This window comes from Salvelinus sp. IW2-2015, linkage group LG28 (assembly GCF_002910315.2).
Source record: "Salvelinus sp. IW2-2015 linkage group LG28, ASM291031v2, whole genome shotgun sequence".
NCBI classification, from domain to species: Eukaryota; Metazoa; Chordata; class Actinopteri; order Salmoniformes; family Salmonidae; genus Salvelinus; species Salvelinus sp. IW2-2015.
The window spans coordinates 2865197-2887854 of record NC_036868.1 but is presented as its reverse complement, the minus strand read 5'-3'; the positions used below and the strand labels follow the sequence as shown (position 1 = coordinate 2887854).

General features: G+C 45.8%; 1 protein-coding gene across 1 annotated transcript in view; it reads right to left on the bottom strand.

The window, feature by feature from the left end:
* Positions 1–22658, bottom strand: part of LOC111954063 (rho-associated protein kinase 2) — a 60150-nt gene that overhangs the window by 21970 nt on the left and 15522 nt on the right. The window contains exons 4-15 of the mRNA XM_070435736.1: positions 19026–19126; positions 17881–18018; positions 17517–17777; positions 13981–14125; positions 13483–13621; positions 8182–8273; positions 3125–3284; positions 2367–2451; positions 1279–1367; positions 1137–1185; positions 918–1053; positions 90–181 (exon numbers count right to left, since the gene is read on the bottom strand). Of these exons, the coding sequence (XP_070291837.1) occupies positions 90–181; positions 918–1053; positions 1137–1185; positions 1279–1367; positions 2367–2451; positions 3125–3284; positions 8182–8273; positions 13483–13621; positions 13981–14125; positions 17517–17777; positions 17881–18018; positions 19026–19126 (1487 nt within the window). The remainder of the gene's footprint in view (positions 1–89; positions 182–917; positions 1054–1136; positions 1186–1278; positions 1368–2366; positions 2452–3124; positions 3285–8181; positions 8274–13482; positions 13622–13980; positions 14126–17516; positions 17778–17880; positions 18019–19025; positions 19127–22658) is intronic.

Sequence of the window (22658 nt, the reverse complement as noted above, 5' to 3'; positions counted from 1 at the left end):
ATCTTTATTAGTCAATTCAGGAGTGCAGAATTGGTGTGGAGCGAGCGAGAGCGCGACAGAGAAGGTAGAGATGGACTGTCCTGCCTCACCTGTCTCTGCAGGTGGATGTTCTTGTCCCTGGACATCTGAGAGTTCTGGTTTCTCCTCTTCAGCTCTTCCAGCTGGTCCCGCAGGCTGTTCACTAGACAAGGACAATCAGGTGGACAGATCAATCAGTGTATCTGTGTTTAGYAGAGTGTGAACGTGTACAGGAGACATAATAGATGGACAGGAGGATTTATTATGGATCCCCGAGGCAGCCGCTACTCTTCCTGTAAAGGTAACTGGAGTGTGTGTAGGGACAAAATCCCAGCTTAATTGCTGAATTTCAAATCAACTCCTAGCCCTTACACCCTAGGCACTATAGATCTGAGAGGATTGGACAGATCTAAGCATTATGGTAAATAGAGTCACAATGCCTTCTGATTGGCTGGATGGAGAATGATGTCGCTTCCACCTAGCCAATCCTCTCTACTGCTGGGCAGTAGGGGCCGGGGGTCGATTTTGGGATTCAGCAACTGTTTCATTGACATAATGTTGAGATAATTAGATAATGTTCCATACATAGATATAGCATCCATTGAAAGGGCTTGGAACCTCTAACCCAGGTTTCCCAAACAATGTCCGTGGGACCTCAGAGGGTGCACACTTAGTTTTTTGCACTAGCACTACACAGCTGATTAAAATAATCAAGTAATCATCAAGTTTTGATCATTTGAATTAACTGTGTAGCGTTAGGGCAAAAAACCAAATCGTYCCCCCCGTCGGGTCCCGAGGACAGGGTTTGGGAAACCCTGCTAACCCTTGAATGGGGAGATCTGTTCAATGGATTCTATTTCTATGGTTCCATGTGTACGCGTCACACAGCGTGGGCTTACGGTCGTTCTCCAGGCTGCGTTTCCTGTCCGCCTCCAGCTCCACTTTGCGGAGGTTCTCTGCACTCTGGTACTGCAGCAGGGCCCTCTCTCTCTCCAGCTGCCTCAGCGATGACTCCACTCTCTGCCTGCTGTTCATCTACAGGGACAGGGAAGGGTTCATGTGTGATGTGCCAAAACATTACTGACCAACTCTACATACTGCACATCACCCAGTCTCACCTCTTCCTCCAGTTCTTTAACCAGCTTCTCTAGATGACTACTGGTAGTCCTGGGGAGAGAGGAACATGTGGGAGTAAGTAAGTGTGTGTGTGTGTGTGTGTGCGTGTGTGTGTGTGTGTGTGTGTTCTGAGGTGAGCCCTACTTGTATTTGTTTTCCAGGTGGTCTTTGGCCTGCATCTCATGGTTGAGCTGCTCCTCAAGACAATGGAGCTTCTTCTGCAGCTGATCTGACTGAAGAAGACAGGGAAGGAGAGTTAACAGGTACGTACACTAACACTAACCAGATGCACACTCAGGTATCAACATGTCTGTCAGTTCTGTCTGGTAATCACACAGCTCTGAGTTCTGTCAGGTAATCACACAGCTCTGGGTTCTGTCAGTTCTGTCTGGTAATCACACAGCTCTGAGTTCTGTCAGTTCTGTCTGGTAATCACACAGCTCTGACTTCTGTCAGTTGTTGTATGTCTGTCAGATAGAATTCTATTGTGTCTGTCTGATAATTGAGGGTGCGTTCGTAAATTCACTCTGGCTATTTGTCTGAGTGTGCCAGAGCGCAGAGTAACTGACGAATTGACGAACACTCAACACCTGTTGAATATGGCCGGTGTCGCTAAACGTCAGCAAAGAAGCGTAATTAAATTGTTGCCAGCAGCACAGTTACAGTCATCAACACTCTGGATAACATGAAAACAGCCTAACCAGCTCTGCTAGGGGGAGTAAAATGGTCAGAGTGAGGCGTTCTCTCATTTGTGTCTGGATGTAGCTAGCAAGCTAGCCAACTTTAGCCAGTTAGCTTGGGTGTTTGACTGCTGTTGTGAGGTCAGAACGCTGGGATCAACCCTACTCCTCAGTCAGAGTGTCCAGTGTGCGCTCTGAATGCTCCGAGAATGAAACGCTCTGAATTTACGAACGGACAATCTGACAACGCTCTGAATTTAAGAACGCCCAGAGGGCACTCTGGCACTCCAGATTCAATTTACAAACACATCCTGAGTATGTCTGAGTGTTCTATTCAGTCAGTCTAAGAATTATGTCTGTCTAAGCGAGTTCTATTTTACTGGTTAGTCTTCAGAGCTACTACATTGCATCGAACATTTAAATTTTACATTTGGGCTCAAATGTAGTCTTATGCCATCTGAGTACACATCTTCCCCTCTGCTCCCAGCTGTGCTTTAAAATCAAGCAAACAAACCCAAACACATGTATGTATGCAACGATTCAACAACCTACCTCTCCTTTGATGCCGTCCTGTTTTTCCTCACAGCTATCCACACAGTCCTCCACAGAGATCACTTTATTCACACCGCTTAGCAATCTGGTAGAGGAGGAGGGTAAAATCAAGGGAGAGGGAGGAGAGAGGACATGGGTCTTTAAACTGGCTTTACCTGAGGTGTCCTACCACATCATGCCAACCTCCATGCCAGTGTCTCACCCCATAACACATCCTGCCCAACCTAGAACCCACCCACTTCAGACTCCAGGGCTACAATCCCCATCCACTGATCGTGATCATAAGATCAGACTTTATCATGAGCCTAGTGGATGACTGGAACAAGGAGGCAGGGTGACTGGAACAAGGAGGCAGTGTAAAGCAGGAACAGACGCACAGTGTACGACTGGCTTAAAACGGTTTTACAGTTCTACACGTATGAAACACAATCTCTCCCTCCATCCCTCTCCCTCACCCTCCCTCCATCCCTCTCTAGTTACAGGCAGAGCTGACTAAGCACATTTCCTGCAGAGCACAGAGAACCTTAAAAAACCAAATACCCTAGTGAATACAGGCAGACCGTTAACACAAAAACTCCCTTAAAACATACAGTACATAGATTCAAATTCATTCCAATTTAAATGTAGTAAACCAAACCCTATTCCTGGATAATTGGCTAGCTTGCTAAAGCTAAATATAACAATAATATAACTATATACAGACACTGTATAGATGCCAAACTTCCCTCTTAGTATAGATAGAAAACAATTAGCCTTACTGGTCTTCCTTGAAGTAGGTGAAACCCACYAAAGGCAGRTGGTTGCCCACAAAGGCCTTTGGTGTGGGAAAGGTCTCCACGTCGCCTTTTTCATCCTCGATCTCGTCAAAGTTACTGGTGTCTATGTCACTGCTCAACTCCGGCACTACTGGGGCCACGGCTGAAGGAGTGAGAGAGGGATGCAGAGCGGGAGTGGGAGAAGCAGAGGAGGCAGAGAGGGAGGAGAGAGGCAAAGTGAGAGAGAGATGCAGTCAGAAAGAAGTAAAGTGTGTGTGAGAGTGAGAGTGAGTGAGAGAGAGATGCAGTCAGAAAGAGAGAGATGCAGTCAGAAAGAGAGAGATGCAGTCAGAAAGAGAGAGATGCAGTCAGAAAGAAGCAAAGAGTGTGAGAGAGCGAGCGAGAGAACAGGAAGGGGTGGAAATAGTGTGGGTTTGGGCAGAGGAAGGAGACAGATGGTTAAAATATGTCTAAAATCAATCAACTCAGTGCTAAAATTGGTCTCAATCAAGAGACACTAACACAGAGATACCCGTCGGCTCCTCCGATTCTCAATAAGAGATACTTTTTACACTATACTGTGATGTTCTAGGTGTGTGTAGTCTATGTGTGTGTGTGTGTGTGTGTGTGTGTGTGTAGTACACCGAGCCACCCTGGGCACAGGCGGTAAAAGCACGCTGGCGTGGGGCGGACGCCAAACCCACCACTCCTCTCTCCCCCTACAGTGCCCTCTTTGTGCCCCAACACACACTGTTGCCTTTCACACACCTAAACACACTCTAGGAGAGGGAGAACTAACTCCCCTTCTGCTGTTTTAAAGGCCTCCATCTGTACAGTAGGCGGACAGAAATGTGTCAAGGGGCCAGGAGGCGAAAGCTGAGGCGAGCCCAGTRGCTCGACAACCTATAAAGATGTCACTACTGGCTAGGAAACTAAGTGGCCATGTTGGATCTTATTTCTTCAARGGGATCCATTCTGGCTCCAGGCAAAGAGAACCAAGTCAAGACAGAACCCTCAGTAGGGAGAGATCAATAGATGGTGGACAAATGGGAGAGAGAGAAAAATGAGAACGCGAGCAACAAGAGAGGGAATGAAAGAAAAAGAAAAAGCGAAAAGCAAGAGCTGTGCGGTGAGACTGGAGAGAGACAGACACGGTCCCGGCTCCCGGGAGGCCAATTGCGGCATGGCTTTCCCAGCATGCTCCTGATAGCGGGTAGGCTAATGACAGGCAGCTGTGGCCACAGTGAGAGTGGAGAGAGGAGGGAGCGACCGCCCTCAAATCTGATCTGGGGCTGGTGCAGTGGTTCTGGTGCGCCCCTCTCATTACTCCTGCAAGCCCATAGGGGGCTACCTCTGCCCCCTCCCTGCTCCATCATAGGACAGGGTGCTTACTYGCACCCAGGCTGTGTCCCAYATGTCACTCCATTCCKTATGTAGGGCACTACCTTTGACCAGGGCCAATAGAGAATCCCATAGTGCTCWGMMCAKWAWTWMTGKKCWATGTAGGGAATAGAGTGCCATTTGAGAGGCAGKCTCAGTCTCCCACATCCGAGAGTTTTACAGCTTTATTTCAGGCAACAGTCAGAAATGGGGCTTCAGCATGCTAGCTAATGAGCAGACTAGAGAGTGAGGCTGCCTTCCCATTCTCCACCCTTATCCACCTGCAAACTTTCTCCCATTGATTTGGCAATGGTGGAAACTATCCCCAGCCAATGCTTACACAAATCCTGCGCTTTTAAATCCATGATGGGGAGTGTGTAAGTGCACACCTATAGTAACGGGAGACAATGGGCTGACTATAGTGTGGGGGAACACATTAGAACACTGATAGTATAGCGTGGGGGAACCCATTAGAACACTGATAGTATAGCATGGGGGAACCTAATAGAACACTGATACTATAGCCGTGGGGGAACCCAACAGAACACTGATACTATAGCGTGGGGGAACCCAAACACAACGGAACACTGATACTATAGCGTGGGGAAACCCAATAGAACACTGATACATATAGCGTGGGGGAACCCAACAGAACACTGATACTATAGCGTGGGGAACACAATAAAACACTGATACTATAGCGTGGGGGAACACAACGGAACACTGATACTATAGCGTGGGGGAACCCAATAGAACACTGATACTATAGCGTGGGGGAACCCAACAGAACACTGATACTATAGCGTGGGGGAACCAATAGAATAACACTGATACTAGAAGAAACCTGCGTGCTCAGTCCCCTCCATTACTCCCCGTTCACTCATGACTGCACGACCAGGCACGACCCACACCATCATTAAGTTTGCTGATGACACAACAGTGTCACTACAGTTACACAACAGCCTGATCACTGACAACGACGAGACGGCCTATAAGGAGGAGGTCAGAGACCTTGCCGTGTGGTGCAAGGACAAACAAGATGATTGTGGACTACAGGAAAAAGAGGACCGAGCACTCCACCATTCTCATCGACGGGGCTGCAGTTGAGCAGGTTGAGATCGTCAAGTTCCTTGGCGTCCACATCACCTACAAACTTACACCGTCCAAGCACACCAAAACAGTCGTGAAGAGGGCACGACAAAACCTATTCCCCCTCAGGAGACTGAAAAGATTTGGCATGGGTCCTCAGATCCTCAAAAGGTTCTACAGCTGCACCATCGAGAGCATCCTGACTAGTTGCATCACTGCTTGTATGGCAACTGCTCGCCTCAAGGCACTACAGAGGGTAGTGCGTACTGCCCAGTACATCACTGGGGCCAAGCTTCCTGCCATCCAGGACCTCTATACCAGGCGTGTCAGAGGAAGGCCCTAAAATTGTCAAAGACTCCAGCCACCCTAGTCAAAGACTGGTCTCTCTGCCTACCGCACGGCAAGCGGTACCGGAGCGCCAAGTCTAGGTACAAGAGGCATCTAAACAGCTTCTACACCCAAAGCCATATGACTCCTGATCATCTTATCAAATGGCTACCAGTCTAGTTGCATTGCCCCCCCCCCCCCCCTCTTTACACCACTGCTACTCTCTATTGTCATCTATGCATAGTCACTTTACCTACATGTATATACTGCCTCAACTAACCGGTGCCCCCACACATTGACTCCGTATCGGTACCCCCTGTATATAGTCTCACCATTGTTATTTTACTGCTGCTCTTAATTACTTTTCTCTTATTCTTACCGTTTTTGTTTGTTTTGTATTCAGAGCATGTGACTAATAAAGTTTGATTTGATACTATAGCGCATCAGAAGAACACTGATGAGTGTGCCATGTGCTGTGTGGAAGAAGCACCAATGGCTTGAATGGAGATCTTATGATGAGACGCCAACAGTTGGGGTCACACACACACCTTTGGTTGGGTAAGGATGAGAGACGCACACACACACCTTTGGTTGGGTAAGGATGAGAGACGCACACACACACCTTTGTTGGGTAAGGATGAGAGACGCACACACACACCTTTGGTTGGGTAAGGATGAGAGACCACACACACACCTTTGGTGGTAAGGATGAGAGACGCACACACACACCTTTGGTTGGGTAAGGATGAGAGACGCACACACACACCTTGGTTGGGTAAGGATGAGAGACGCACACACACACCTTTGGTTGGGTAAGGATGAGAGACGCACACACACACCTTTGGTTGGTAAGGATGAGAGACGCACACACACACCTTTGGTTGGTAAGGGATGAGAGACGCACACACACACCTTTGGTTGGGTAAGGATGAGAGACGCACACACAACACCTTTGGTTGGGTAAGGATGAGAGACGCACACACACACCTTTGGTTTGGTAAGGATGAGAGACGCACACACACACCTTTGGTTGGGTAAGGATGAGAGACGCACACACACACCTTTGGTTGGTAAGGATGAGAGACGCCACACACACACCTTTGGTTGGGTAAGGATGAGAGACGACACACACACACCTTTGGTTGGGTAAGGATGAGAGACGCACACAACACACCTTTGGTTGGTAAGGATGAGAGACGCACACACACACCTTTGGTTGGTAAGGATGAGAGACGCACACACACACCTTTGGTTGGTAAGGATGAGAGACGCACCACACCACACTTGGGTAAGGATGAGAGACGCACACACACACACCTTTGGTTGGGTAAGGATGAGAGACGCACACACAGTGGGATTCAGTAGTGTCTCGTTCTGGTTTCGTGTTACAGACTGCCTGGGCTATGCTCAGCAGTTATGTCTCTGTTTAAATCAGAGCCAGGTGAAACTGACTGAAACAGTCAGAGAACTGAATACAATTATAAAACAAAGACAGAAGCCATGATATGTACTAATATACCTCCTTCCTTATTCCCATCCTTCCTTATTCCCATCCTTCCTTACTTAGTGACTTGTTTGATCTGGCGGTACTGGATAACTGCAAGCAGCCTTGCAAGGTTTCTCTGTGTGTGTGTGTGTGTGTGTGTGTGTGTGTGTGTGTGAGAGAGATCCCACCGTAGTACTTTCAATAGATTTGTCACATGATATCAAAATCAGTGATGATGGAAGGATTGAGGAGCCCAAGTACATACTCCTCACCAAGCATGAATCTGTGTAGCATTGCACAGTGTAGTACGCTGTAATGAACGATTAGTAAAAGTTCAGTATACGTCAAGAGTAGGAGTGCTGATCCAGGATCTGTTTTGACTTTTAGATCACAATGAATAAGATCACATGGACAGCAGGAAAGAGCTGATCCTAGATCAGCATTCCTACTCTGAGACGAGTGATAGTGAACACACGGCCTCTGGCCATGCAGGGTTGTGCTGCAGTGCTGATGATAGACAGGTGACTGTTCTGCTCAGTCTCTGCTGATAGAGTAGAGACTCAGGCTCCCTACATGGGAATGAACTGTAGTGTCAAGTCATGACAATAACAAGTTGGGTGATGGAGAGACAGATTGGGAAGGAGACAGAGAGACAGAGAGGGGCAGACAGGCACACACACACATGCAGTATGACTGAAGAAATACACGCACAAATACACACGGTTTGACTGAACACACACACACACACACACACACACACACACACACACACACTTACTCTCTCGGATAGTGTCGAAGGTCCACTGGTCGTTCGTGAAGAAGGGGTGTCTCTTGATCTCCTCCACGCCGTTCCTCCCCAGACGCACCTCCCTGTACATAGCCAATGGGACGGAGTGGTCAGAGAGCGGTCACTCACTCAAACGTGCAAATTGACCGCAACATGAACACAAAGTAAAGCGCCACTTTCCTCCACACAGCTGGAGTGACCACTAGCCCACTAGGCACTGACCACAGTCCACTGATTGGCCAGGCTGGACCGCCTCACGACCACTGTAGTGGTCAGTAACGGCCAGTAGAAGAAGAGTCTTCACGCAGCCAGTAAGAGTAGTGATACGGAAAGAATGTAGATCCAGGAAGTTACACAGGAGCAAAGTAGGGACCAGACTAGTCAACAACACTACTATATCTACTGCTGCAATTCCCTTCCTCCTCTTCCCCTCTGGCATTCCTCCCTCCCTCCTCTTCCCCTCTGGCCTCCCTCCCTCCCTCCTCTGCCACAGGGTGCAGGGCCGGAGGGGTGCGGCAGTTTGGGCTGCCACGTGTGGGACATTCCAGACTCAGCCAAAAGGAACAGAGCAAGGGAGGGGTGTGCCCCACTAGAAAACATGATGGGAGAGACCATGGCAGACACACAGAGCATGTCCCGAAGCTCAGAATACTGAGGCGAGAGAGTGAGCATGAAAGAGATATAGGGTAATACAGAAAGAGAAATATGGAGAGAAGGGAAAGAGAGGAGAGAGAGAGCGAGCATACCAAAACAACAAGAGGGCCGAATGCTAAATAGAGAGAAAAACAGAAATGGGGGAAAAAGAGAGATGGGGAGGGACAGGATTAAGAGAAAGAGAGTTGACTGACTGAGCTGGTGAGTAGAGAGAGTTGGTGGGACTGGTCTTTACTGACTGACTGAGCTGATGAGTAGAGAGAGTTGATGGGACTGGTCTTTACTGACTGACTGACTGAGCTAATGAGTAGAGAGAGTTGATGGGACTGGTCTTTACTGACTGACTGACTGAGCTAATGAGTAGAGAGAGTTGATGGGACTGGTCCTTACTGACTGATGGAGTGAGCTGGTGAGTGAGTCAGTGAACCACAGTGTGTAACGGCCCTGCTACACTATAGCCATCGGGCGTCCGGCTTTGCCATCAGTGATCAGCTGTTGAGGAAATGATTCCTTTTGGTTGCATATGGCCTCACTTATACACCAGTCAAGAAGTCAAGAAGCTACAAGTACTAGCTAGCTTGCTAGCTACATTGACTAGCTAGGTTCACAATGTAAACAAAAGCAACTTGTGTAATTATAGGATAATTTAGTACAACCATCAGCAACAACTTAATGAACACAAAGCTATTGTACTTACACATAATGGATGAAAATGGTACAGTACAGTAGGGGAAAAGTACCCAAATGTCATACTGTAGTAAAAGTAGAGATACCTAAATAGAAAARGACTCAAGTAAAAGTGAATGTCACCCAGTAAAATACTACTTGAGTAAGTCTAAAAGTATTAAAATATACTTAAGTATTAAAAGTATAAATCATTGCAAATTCCTTATATTAAGCAAATCAGAGAGCACGATTGTTTTTTTAATGTATGGATAGCCAGGGGCTTTCTTGTCCTGCTAAGCATTCAAAATGTAACGAGTACTTTTGGGTGTCGGGGAACATGTACGGAGTAAAAATTACATTATTTTCTTTAGGAATGTAGTTAAGTAAAAGTAACGTCACATTGAGACGACACTGATGGCAAAACGTATGGTGGAGCTGAGGAGTTAGCGTGACAGGGGGAATAAGTATCAGTGTGTAGCAACGTTAATAACGTATGGTGGAGCTGAGGAGTTAGCGNTAAGTATCAGTGTGTAGCAACGTTAATAACGTATGGTGGAGCTGAGGAGTTAGCGTGACAGGAGGAATAAGTATCAGTGTGTAGCAACGTTAATACAGTTGGGCTATAATATTCATTTTTATTTCTATTCATTTATAGATTTTTTTTAATTCAGTTGTTTCAGTTAGATTTCAGACTTGATTTACCATTTTTTATTTAGTTTGTTTGAAAACATTTCCATTTCATTTGTATATTATTTATTTTCAGTGTTGTAGGCCTATATGTGTTGTAGGCCTATAGTTTGTTTTTGTGATGCCACTTCTTGCCACTGGGGGGCAGTAATACATAAGGTGATGGGCCAGGACCATAGACTTGGATAGACATAACATCTCTATATCTGTCATGATGGCGTCTGTGAGAGTACATGCAGTGCCATTAAGGCCATCTCCATCTTGGAAATAACTATCTGTCAAGAAAATACACTAATTGGCTGATCCCTCCCGATGACCCAGCTGCCATGACTACAACCAGTTCATCAGGAGGCATCAGCCAATGAAGTTGGAAGTTCCGCCCAGTTGACTAAATCAAAATGGAAAAGGGCCTCAATGGCGCTGCCCATGCTAACACAGTCTTTAGGCCACTAGGGGACTCTGTACAACTCCATGGCCAGAATGTAGGTTTGGTTAGGTTTAAATGATAAAACAATCCTAATGCGACTTGGATTTAAAGGATAAGTGCCTAGACTGGTGGAAGAAATAAGGTGCAAGGAAACTCTTAACCATGTTTACATCAATCCAATGCTTTTTTATTTCCGTTGGTAGTAGATGTAAGAACCAAGTACCTTTATCTGACAGAGTGGAAAAAAACAACAAATGAAGTCCTAGCACATGTGACGGGTTATGTTAATGTAATATTAAACATGCATCACTGACTACCCTCTTCAAATTGGGTTAATAAAAACATCAACAACAGTAAAAACACAATACAACACTTCTTCAGAAATCTATCCATTCACAGCCAGCCAGCCAGCGTGTGTGTTTCTGTTCAACCTAACAAGATTGTCTGGTGTATCTTCAAGAAGACACTGCGTTCCAGGGGAGGTGGTCGTTCGGTTTCTCAAGCCTGATGACGGGCTGAATATTCTCTCCACGAACGCTTGGGATGCAGGGGCAGAAACCAGATCCAGTGCCACAGGGCACAGCTTTGGATAAACAGCCATCCTTGCCTGCCAGAACTAGAGAGGTGACTGTAAACATGCCCACCTTCACAGCAGACAGTGACCTCAGACACAATGGTCAATGCAAGGAAGCTATATTTCTGATGAAATGTGGTCAAGATGGTTTCAATATGCTGGCATCTTTCAGGGATCCTGCTGCTCCACAGCTGTACTCTGATTTGCTGAAGTACAAGACTCTGCTTCCCTCATCAGTGGCTCCATCTCTGTTGAACAAAGTGCCAGAGACCCACTTGGGTCATCAGGCAAGCTTCTGCAGGGGTTGGATTGAAGTTGGCTGCCAGAGGATTCAGTATGCATGCGAAGCGCTCACACAGTGACTTCAGGAGGACCTGTGACAACTGTTAGGCAACAGTAGTTGACTGAACGTGTGCCTCAAGGTGAGAAGGCATGGCACCACATCAGACAGTGACTGGCTGTCAGTTTGAAGATGGTCGGTGTGGATTGCGAACGGCTCCAGCAACTTTACAAGCTGTTCTACCATGGCCCAGTCCAGTCCGTGCTCACCCTGTTAGTTACTGATAGTTAGTGATACTGATGCACAAGCTAAGCCTATTTGAAATGTCGCCATCTACTGGCAGCATTTACCCAACAGTCAGAAGCTTAAAAACCCATTCGGGAAAAAAACTTCAAAACCCCAATTGATTTTTAGAAGAAAAAAACAAAAWATAATTGGTTTTTATTTTACGTGGTTTTGCAGTTAAAGATAATAGTTTCAGTATAGTTTTATTTCAGTTTACTAAGTAGTTTTTATTTTAGTTTCAGATTTAGTTTACTATAATAACCTTAGTTTGTGTAGGGTGAATGTGTATGGGTGTGTGTGCATCTCTGTGTGTATCTGAGTGTGTGTGTGTGTGGTGTGAGAGAGAAACTGCAGAGTGACAGAGAAAATAAACAGAGGGGAAGGGGAGTATAAGACAGGCATGGTGCGGCAGCAGAAAGGGTTAGAGTTTGACGTCTACTATACCTCTAATGTCCCAGCCTCTCATTAACCTCTACTCCCATCAACTACTACTACTATGATCCTAAGTATCTAACAGCCATTAACAAAGAATCGCTCACCCAGGTGTCATTCCCATCTTTTCTGGTCCCAGTTTAAACTGAGAACAACTTTGTTTGTTGTTCAAGGCTTAATAACAATATTTATAGTGTTCATAAGCACTACATTGATACTTCACAAATCATTTAAGCAAATTCATAATACAGTTGAAGTCAGAAGTTTACATACACTTATGTTGGAGTCATTAAAACTCGTTTTTCAACCACTCCACACATTTATTGTTAACAAACTAGTTTTGGCAAGTCGGTTAGGACATCTACTTTGTGCATAACTCAAGTAATTTTTCCAACAATTGGTTAACAGACGGATTATTTCACTGTATCACAATTCCAGTGGGTCAGAAGTTTACATACACTAAGTTGACTGTGCCTTTAAACAGCTTGGAAAATTCCAGAAAATGATGTCATGGCTTTAGAAGCTTCTGATAGGCTAATTGACATCATTTGAGTCAATTGGAGGTGTAGCTGTGGATGTATTTCAAGGCCTACCTTCAAACTCAGTGCCTCTTTGCTTGACATCATGGGAAAATCAAAAGAAATCAGCCAAGACCTCAGAAAAAAATGGTTGACCTCCACAAGTCTCGTTCATCATTGGGAGTAATTTTAGAACGCCTGAAGGTACCACGTTCATCTGTACAAACAATAGTACGCAAGTATAAATAAACACCATGGGACCACGCAGCCGTCATACCACCCTTAGGAGACACGTTCTGTCTCCTAGAGATGAACGCACTTTGGTGTGAAAAGTGCAAATCAATCCCAGAACAACAGCAAAGGACCTTGTGAAGATGCTGGAGGAAATGGGTACAAAAGTATCTATATCCACAGTAAAACAAGTCCTACTAGGCTACATAACCTTATGTCTGGTGCTCTGCAAAATGTGGCATGACCAGTTTGCCTCCCTTTACGTGGCGTAGCATGACATTAGCTCAAGCTAAAGAGTGCTGAAGCATATAGGTCTTATTAAGGGATTATGAAGGTTTTGTTAAGCCACTTTCGTTTAGAGTGGGACAGCTTTTCTCCCACATACCTCACCTCTCCTCTCCCTCCTCACGCTCGTCTCATTTAAAAAGGCAGTAACAGCCTCCACAGGAAAGTGTGAAAAAAAGAGATCACACTTTGAAGGATCCAAGAGGTCAGACAGGTCATGGGGGCTTTGTTACGTAGGTCAAACATACTGTACCTGTCAGACAGGAAGGCACAGATGAGGTCCTTGGCATCATTGGACATCTGCACATCATCAGGGAAGTTGAGGTTATTCTTGTGATCCATGATCTTCCCATATGTTCCTACTAGTGACTCGGCATAAAATGGGGTGTCGCCTAAAAAGAGAGGTGAAATTTAAAATATGTTTTGGGGCTTTTGTTAGGCTTTACAGGGGAGGTTAAACTAGCTTCAATAAACACGAATAGCCTAGTAGTGTGACCACTGTGTTTAAACCTAGGTGTACGGCATGCCACAAGACTGTTAGCCCGCTGAGCTAAATCCAAGACATTAGCTCAGGGAGCTAACACAAGTCTTGATGTCTCAGGCATATCACCCGAGCGGGGTTAATCAAACCATCTTTAGTAGCTTAGCGCCAATCCAAATGACAAAACTAAAAGAATTAACATTAGCAGGTCAACGGTCCAATTGACATCCTGAACACCGTTCTGATTCAGGATCAGACAAACTCACTCACCGACCAGCATCTCAAAGATGAACACCCCCACGGACCACCAGTCACACTCGCGGCCGTAGTAGCCGTCCCCCCCCTGGGACTTGAGCACCTCAGGAGAGATGTAGTCCGGAGTCCCCACCGCTGTTTCACAGTGGACCATGCCTGTCTGGAATGAGAGAGAAGGACAGACGGAGAGGCAGGCGGGGAGACAGGCAGACAGAGACATCGTTAAAGCAGGTAACCTAAACAGTGAAACATATTGGGCCAGTGTGCCAGACACAGATTAAGCCTAGTCCTTGAGTAAGAAGCACTTTTAATGGTGACTCTACATGATTTTTAGTCCAGGACTAAGCCTAATCTGTGTTTTATTTTTATTTAACCAGGTAGGCCAGTTGAGAACAAGTTCTCATTTACAACTACAACCTGGCCAAGATAAAGCAAAGCAGTGCGACAAAAACAACAAAGTTAAACATAAACAAACGTACAATCAATAACACAAAAGAAAAGAAAAATAGACAATGTACAGTGTGAGCAAATGTAGAAGAGTAGGGAGGTAGGCAATAAATAGGCCCTAGAGGTGAAAATAATTACAATTTAGCATTAATACTGGAGTGACAGATGTGCAGATGATGATGTGCAAGTAGAGATACTGGGGTACAAAAGAGCTAGAGGGTAAGTAATAATATGGGGATGAGGTAGTCAGGTGTGCTATTTACAGATTGGCTATGTACAGGTACAGTGATCGGTAAGCTGCTCAGACAGCTGATGCTTAAAGTTAGAGAGGGAGATATAAGACTCAAGCTTCAGAGATGTTTTCAATTTGTTCCAGTCATTGGCAGCAGAGAACTGGAAGGAAAGGCGGCCATAGGAAGTGTTGGCTTTGGGGATGACCAGTGAGATATACCTGCTGGAGCGTGTGGGTGTTGCTATGGTGACCAGTGAGCTGAGATAAGGCGGGGCTTTACCTAGCAAATACTTAGATGACCTGGAGCCAGTGGGTTTGGCGACAGATATGTAGTGAGGGTCAGCCAACGAGAGCATACAGGTCGCAGTGGTGGGTAGTATATGGGCTTTGGTGACAAAACGGATGGCACTGTGATAGACTGCATCCAATTTGCTGAGTAGAGTGTTGGGGGCTATTTTGTAAATGACATCGCCGAAGTCAAGGATCGGTAGGATAGTCAGTTTTACGAGGGTATGTTTGGCAGCATGAGTGAAGGAGGCTTTGTTGCGAAATAGGAAGCCGATTCTAGATTTAATTTTGGATTGGAGATGCTTAATGTGAGTCTGGAAGGAGAGTTTACAGTCTAACCAGACACCTAGGTATTTGTAGTTGTCCACATATTCAAAGTCAGAACCGTCCAGAGTAGTGATGCTATTCGGCGGGGAGGGTGCGGGCAGCAATCGGTTGAAGAGCATGCATTTAGTTTTACTAGCATTTAAAAGCAGTTGGAGGCCACGGAAGGAGTGTTGTATGGCGTTGAAGCTCGTTTGGAGGTTTGTTAACACAGTGTCCAAAGAAGGGCCGGATGTATACAGAATGGTGTCGTCTGCGTAGAGGTGGATCAGAGAATCACCAGCAGCTAGAGCGACATCATTGATATATACAGAGAAAAGAGTCGGCCCGAGAATTGAACCCTGTGGCACCCCCATAGAGACTGCCAGAGGTCCGGACAACAGGCCCTCCGATTTTACACATTGAACTCTATCTGAGAAGTAGTTGGTGAACCAGGCGAGGCAGTCATTTGAAAAACCAAGGCTATTGAGTCTGCAGATAAGAATGTGGTGATTGACAGAGTCGAAAGCCTTGGCCAGGTCGATGAATACTGCTGCACAGTACTTGTTTTTTATCAATGGCGGTTATGATATCGTTTAGGACCTTGAGCGTGGCTAAGGTTTAGCCATGACCAGCTCGGAAACCAGATTACATAGTGGAGAAGGTAAGGTGGGATTCGAAATGGTTGGTGATCTGTTTATTAACTTGGCTTTCGAAGATTTTAGAAAGGCAGGGTAGGATAGATATAGGTCTGTAGCAGTTTGGGTCTAGAGTGTCTCCCCCTTTGAAGAGAAGATGACCGCAGCAGCTTTCCAATCTTTGGGGATCTTGGACGACACGAAAGAGAGGTTGAATAGGCTAGTAATAGGGGTTGAAACAATTTCTGCAGATAATTTTTATAGGTCCAGATTGTCTAGCCCATCTGACTTGTAGGATCCAGATTTTGCAGCTCTTTCAGAACATCAGCTGTCTGGATGTGGGTGAAGGAAAAGTGGGGGGTCAAGTTGCTGCAGGGGGTGCTGAGATGTTGGCCAGGGTAAGGGTAGCCAGGTGGAAAGCATGGCCAGCCATGGAAAAATGCTTATTGAAATTATCGATTATTGTAGATTTATCAGTGGTGACAGTGTTTCCTATCCTTAGTGCAGTGGGCAGCTGGGAGGAGGTGCTCTTATTCTCCATGGACTTTACAGTGTCCCAAAACCTTTTGGAATTAGTGCTACAGGAAGCAAATTTCTGTTTGAAAAAGCTAGCCTTAGCTTTCCTAACTGACTGAGTATATTGGTTCCTGACTTCCCTGAAAAGTTGTATATCGCGGGGACTATTCGATGCTAATGCAGAACACCACAGGATGTTTTTGTGCTGGTCAAGGGCAGTCAAGTCTGGGGTGAACCAAGGGCTATATCTGTTCTTAGTTCTACATTTTTTGAATGGGGCATGCTTATTTAAGATGGGGAGGAAAGCACTTTTGAAGAGCAAGAGCTACCAGGCATCCTCTACTGACGGGATGAGGTCAATATCCTTCCAGGATACCCGGGCCAGGTCGATTAGAAAGGCCTAGTCTCTGAAGTGTTTTAGGGAGCGTTTGATAGTGATGAGGGGTGGTCGTTTGATCGCAGACCCAGTACGCACGCAGGCAATGAGGAATTGATCGCTGAGATCCTGGTTGAAGACAGCAGAGGTGTATTTAGAGGGCAGGTTGGTCAGGATGTGTCTGGGAAACTGGCCCATTAAATTTGTAAAAGAGCTTTTTGGCACAGCTTAGCTGTCCTGTAAATCACGATTCAGCAAATTAACCTGATGGACTTTCTATGTGGAAATTGACACTAAACAATTCAAAATCTGCCCACATGGTGGTGCACTGGAGCAGTGAAATTCCCCCAAACCCAGATTTTAGCAGTAGACAGTTCATCGCCTTGGAAATAGTCTAAAATTAGCTCATGTTAGAACTAAGTTACAGAAGAAAGCAGGAAAAAAAGTAAGGTCTAGGGCTTGAGTTTGGTGTTTCAGACAGAATTACCATAAGACCATTTCGGGTTAGGATGGAGTCTCACTCAGAAAACCCCCAGTCCCAGTCCTGCTCCTGGGGACCAGAAGGGGTGCACATTTAGTTTTTTTGCCTTAGAACTAACACACCTGATTCAAGTGAAGGCTTGATGACGAGTTGATTCTTGAATCAGCTGTGTTAGTGAAAAAAACTAAATGCAAACACCTTTGGCTCCCCAGGACCAGGTAGCACTGCCCTAGACCCTCAGCCAATTCTCCAACTCCCCTGCAAACTCACAGAGTCCATCTTCATGCAGGTGCCAAAGTCAGCCAGCTTGAGGTGGCCATTTTGGTCCAGTAGTATGTTGTCCGGTTTCACATCGCGGTGGATGAAACCCATATAGTGGATTGCATCTAGAGCCAGCACCACCTCGGCAGTGTAGAAACGGACCCACTTCTCTGGCATGTCGTAGTTCATGGTCAGGGTGACCAGATCTCCACCAGGCATATACTCCATCACCATGTAGAGGTGGAGGTCGTCTTGGAAAGCACAGCACAGCTGGAAAACACACATATCACAACAATAACAGCTTGACTGACATTTGGAGTATGTGAGAGGTGTGTGTACTGTACGTGTATGAGTGTAAGTCTCTCTCCCTCACCTGGACGACCCAGGGACTGTTGGAGAAGGCCATGATGTCTCTCTCCTCCCAGAAGAAGGCGGAGTCAGAGCGTTTGATCATCTCAAACTTGCTCAGCTGTTTCATGGCGTACACCTTCTGAGACGCCTTGTGACGGACCTGGAGGAGGGGAGGTACATTTTATTTTGTAATTTTTTATTTCACCTTTATTTAACTACGCAAGTCAGTTAAGAACAAATTCTTATTTACAATGCCGGCCTACCAAAAGGCAAAAGGCCTCCTGCGGGGACCGGGGCTGGGATTAAAAGGACAAAACACACATCATGACGAGACAACACTACATAGAGACATAAGACAACAACATAGCAAGGCAGCAACACAACATGACAACATGGCAGCAGCACAAAACATGGTTCAAACATTATTGGGCAGAGACAACAGCACAAAGGGCAAGAAGGTAGAGACAACAATACATCACGCAAAGCAGCCACAACTGTCAGTTAAGAGTTGTCCATTATTGAGTCTTTAAAATAAGAGATTAAGATGACGAGGTATACGATTACACACGGCCACACGGCCACACACACACTTATTTTTATACAAGTAGTAGACGCTACTGAGATTCAAGATGTCTTTTACGAGGGAAACCGCCAAAAGAAAGCAGTGTAAACACACATTCATAACATAACAGTCACCAGTAGAGATACAATGTCACTTTGACACAAAGTTGCAGATAATGCCATTGAAGACCCTTGATAACATAACGTTCTGCAAACAACATGAACACACAAAAAAAAAACATTTAAACACACACCCACAGAACAACATGTACACACGGATCGACCAGCCCAGCTCTTCACACAAGACTCAGACACAAAATTCATCTTTCCACACACACACACACACACACACACACACACACACACACACACACACACACACACACACACACACACACACACACACACACGACCTGTCTAAACATGCCTTCATTACAAGGTACACAGAACCTGAAAAATACACAAAGACGAACAGACAGGCAGGCACCTGGAAGGGGGAGACACGAACGCAAGAGCTCACACAGGCAGTGAGGAATGTAAATGTTCTTAATCTGTTTGCATATCATTGTATCTTTGTGCCACAAACACACGGAGGGAGTTTCTCACCAGTTGCACCTCTCCATAGGCTCCTCTGCCGATCATCTTGACCTTGTCAAAGTCCTCCAGTTTCAACTGCAGGTCCCGCATCTTAACCATGGCCTTCTCATCTACAGGACAGACAGAGGTCAGAGGTCAAATGGGTTACCATGGCAACAGAAGCACACGCAATTGTTCAAAGGAGAGGTCAGCAAAGGCCTCACAGAGGTCAAATACCTTTGCAGTTGTACCAGTGGTTAGTTACCTCCATGTGGATGCTAGTTAGAGGCAAGAAGGTTGATAAAACTTTACATTAACTTGCTCGTCTACCTGTGTTGTGTTAATAATTGCTACAGTAATGGTGATATATGTTTTGGGTCGGGTTTCATACTGGTTATTATATAGTCTTCTGATATGAAATATTGCAAGGTAGGGTTGATACAGAAACTGTAGTTAATTGTTATAAACCTGTAACTAAGGGAGAGGTTCTACATTCACACTGGCAAAACAATCCAATGGCAGAACACTCTTGTTCGACAGTGCACCCGAGTGCAGAATAATTGATCAATTTACGAACACACTTAATTCTTATGACAGGTCAGTAAACAGCGGCTAAAAACGGAATTGAATTGTTGCCAGTAGCACGGTGACAGTCACTAGTAAAATGATCAGAATATCTTCTTCTCTCATTATGAGAGCTTGGACCTACACTGAGTGTACAAAACATTAAGGACACAGGCTCTTTCCATGACATAGACTGACCAGGTGAATCTGGATGAAAGCTATGACCCCTTATTGATGTCACTTGTCACTTTAAAATCAGTGTAGATGAAGGGGAGGAGACAGGTTAAAGAAGGATTTTTAAACCTTGCGACAATTGAGACCTGGATTGTATGTGTGCCATTCAGAAGGTGAATGGGCAAGACAAAATATCCTTCGAACAGGGTATGATAGTAGGTGTCAGGCGCACCAGTTTGTGTCAAGAACTGCAACGCTGCTGGGTTTTCCCACACTCAACAGTTTCCAGTGTGTATCAAGAATTGTCAACCACCCAAAGGACATCCAGCCAACTTGACACATTATTGGAGTAAACATGGGCCAGCATCCCTTTGGAATGCTTCAGACACCTTGTAGAGTCCATTCCCCAAGTCAGCAATTTTGATATTGCATTCTTTTGAACTTAACATGAATTGGGGTATTAAAAGTACTATATAGTTTGATAACATTAAACAGAACAAAGCTATGTCAATAATTAAATTGACAAAAATGCAGATCACCATTTTAGTCCCAAGCTTTTGATTTGTGTCTGGAATTTGTGCCAATCTGTTTGCTAGCACAGACTGGAATATGTTCCGGGATTCTTCCGATGGCATTGAGTAGTACACCACATCAGTCACTGGCTTCATCAATGAGTGCATCGATGACGTTGTCCCCACAGTGACCGTACGTACATACCCAACCAGAAGCCATGGATTACAGGCAACATCCGCACTGAGCTAAAGGGTAGAGCTGGCTGAACGCTTTCAAGGAGCAGGACTCTAACCAAAAGCTTATAAGAAATCCAGCTATGCCCTCGACGAACAATATATCAATAAAGCGTCAATACAGGACTAAGATTGAATCGTTACTACACCGGTCGACACTCGTTGGATGTGGAGGCTTGCAAACTATTAGACTACAAAGGGAAGCACAGCCGCGAGCTGCCCAGTGACACGAGCCTACCAGATGAGCTAAATTACTTCTATGCTTGTTTCGAGGCAAGTAACACTGAAACATGCATGCGAGCACCAGCTGTTCCGGAAGACTGTGTGATCATGCCTCCATAGCCGATGTGAGTAAGACCTAAACAGGTCATCATTCACAAGGCCGCTGGGCAGACGGGTTACCAGGACGTGTACTCTGAGCATGCGCGACCAACTGGCAAGTGTCTTCACTGACATTTCAACCTCTCCCTGCTGAGTCTGAATACCAACATGTTTCAAGCAGACCACCATAGTGCCCGTGCCCAGAACACTAAGGTAACCTGCTAAATGACAACCGACCCGTAGCACTCACATCTGTAGCCATGAAGTGCTTGAAATGCTCGTCATGGCTCAATCAACACCATTATCCAGAAACCCTAGACCCACTCCAATTGCATACCGCCCCAACAGATACAGATGATGCAATCTCTATTGCACTCCACACTGCCTTTCCCACCTGGACAAAAGGAACACCTATGTGAGAATGCTATTCATTGACTACAGCTCAGCGTTCACACCATGTGCCCTCAAAGCTCATCACTAAGCTAAGGACCCTGGGACTAAACAAGATCCTGGACTTCCTGATGGCCACACCCAGGTGGTGAGGGTAGTAACACACATCCGCAATGCTGATCCTCAACACGGGGCCCCTCAGGGTGCGTGCTCAGTCCCCTCCTGTACCACCTGTTCACTCATGACTGCATGGCCAGGCACACCCAACATCATCATCAAGTTGCCGATGACACAACAGTGGTAGGCCTGATCACAGACAATGATGAGACAGCATACAGGGAGGAGGTCAGAGACCTGGCCGTGTTGTGCCAGGATAACAACCTCTCCCTCAACATGATCAAGACAAACGAGATGATTGTGGACTACAGGAAAGTAGTACTGAGCACGCCACCATTCTCATCGATGGGGGTGTAGTGGAGCAGGTTGAGAGCTTCAAGTTCTTGGTGTCCACATCACCAACAAACTATCATGGTCAAACCCACCAAGACAGTGTGTGAAGAGGGTACGACAAAGCCTATTCCCCCTCAGGAGACTGAAAAGATTTGGCATGAGTCCTCAGATCCTCAAAAAGTTATTCAGCTGTCCCATCGAGAGACTCCTGACGGTGCGTCACTGCCTTGTATGGCAACTTCTCGGCTTCCGAACACAAGGCACTATGGAGGGTAGTGTGTACGGCCCAGTACATCACTGGGGCCAAGCTTCCTACCATCCAGGACCTCTATACCAGGCGGTGTCAGAGGAAGGCCTAAGAATTGTCAAAAGCACCAGCCACCTAGTCATAGACTTTTCTCTCTTGCTACTGCACGACAAGCGGTACCGTACCCAAGTCTAGGTCCAAGAGGCTTCTAAACAGCTTCTACCAACAAACCATAAGACTCCTGAACAGCTAATCAAATGACTACCCGGACTATTTGCATTGCCCCCCCCCTTTTATGCTGCTGCTACTCTGTTTATTATCTATGCATAGTCACTTTAACTCTACCTATATGTACATATTACTCAATTACATTGACTAACCGGTGCCCCGCACATTGACTCTGTACCGGTACCCCCTGTATAAAGCCTCGCTACTGTTATTTTACTGCTTTAATTATTATCACTTATTTTTCTTAAAACTGCATTGTTGTTTAAGGGCTTGTAAGTAAGCATTTCACTAAGGTCTACACCTGTTGTATGTGACAAATATCGTTTGATTTGATTTGCTTGATTTGCTTTGCTTGAAGCTAAGCAACTTTAGCCAGTTAGTCTTGTGTACTTGATCTGCTGTTAAGGTCAGAATGCTCGGATAAACCCTACTCCTCAGCCAGAGCGTCAATGTTTTGCCCGGAACACTCCTGAGAGCGAAACGCTCTGAATTTACACAAGGACTATCTGACAACGCACTGAATTATGTACGGCCCAGAGCACG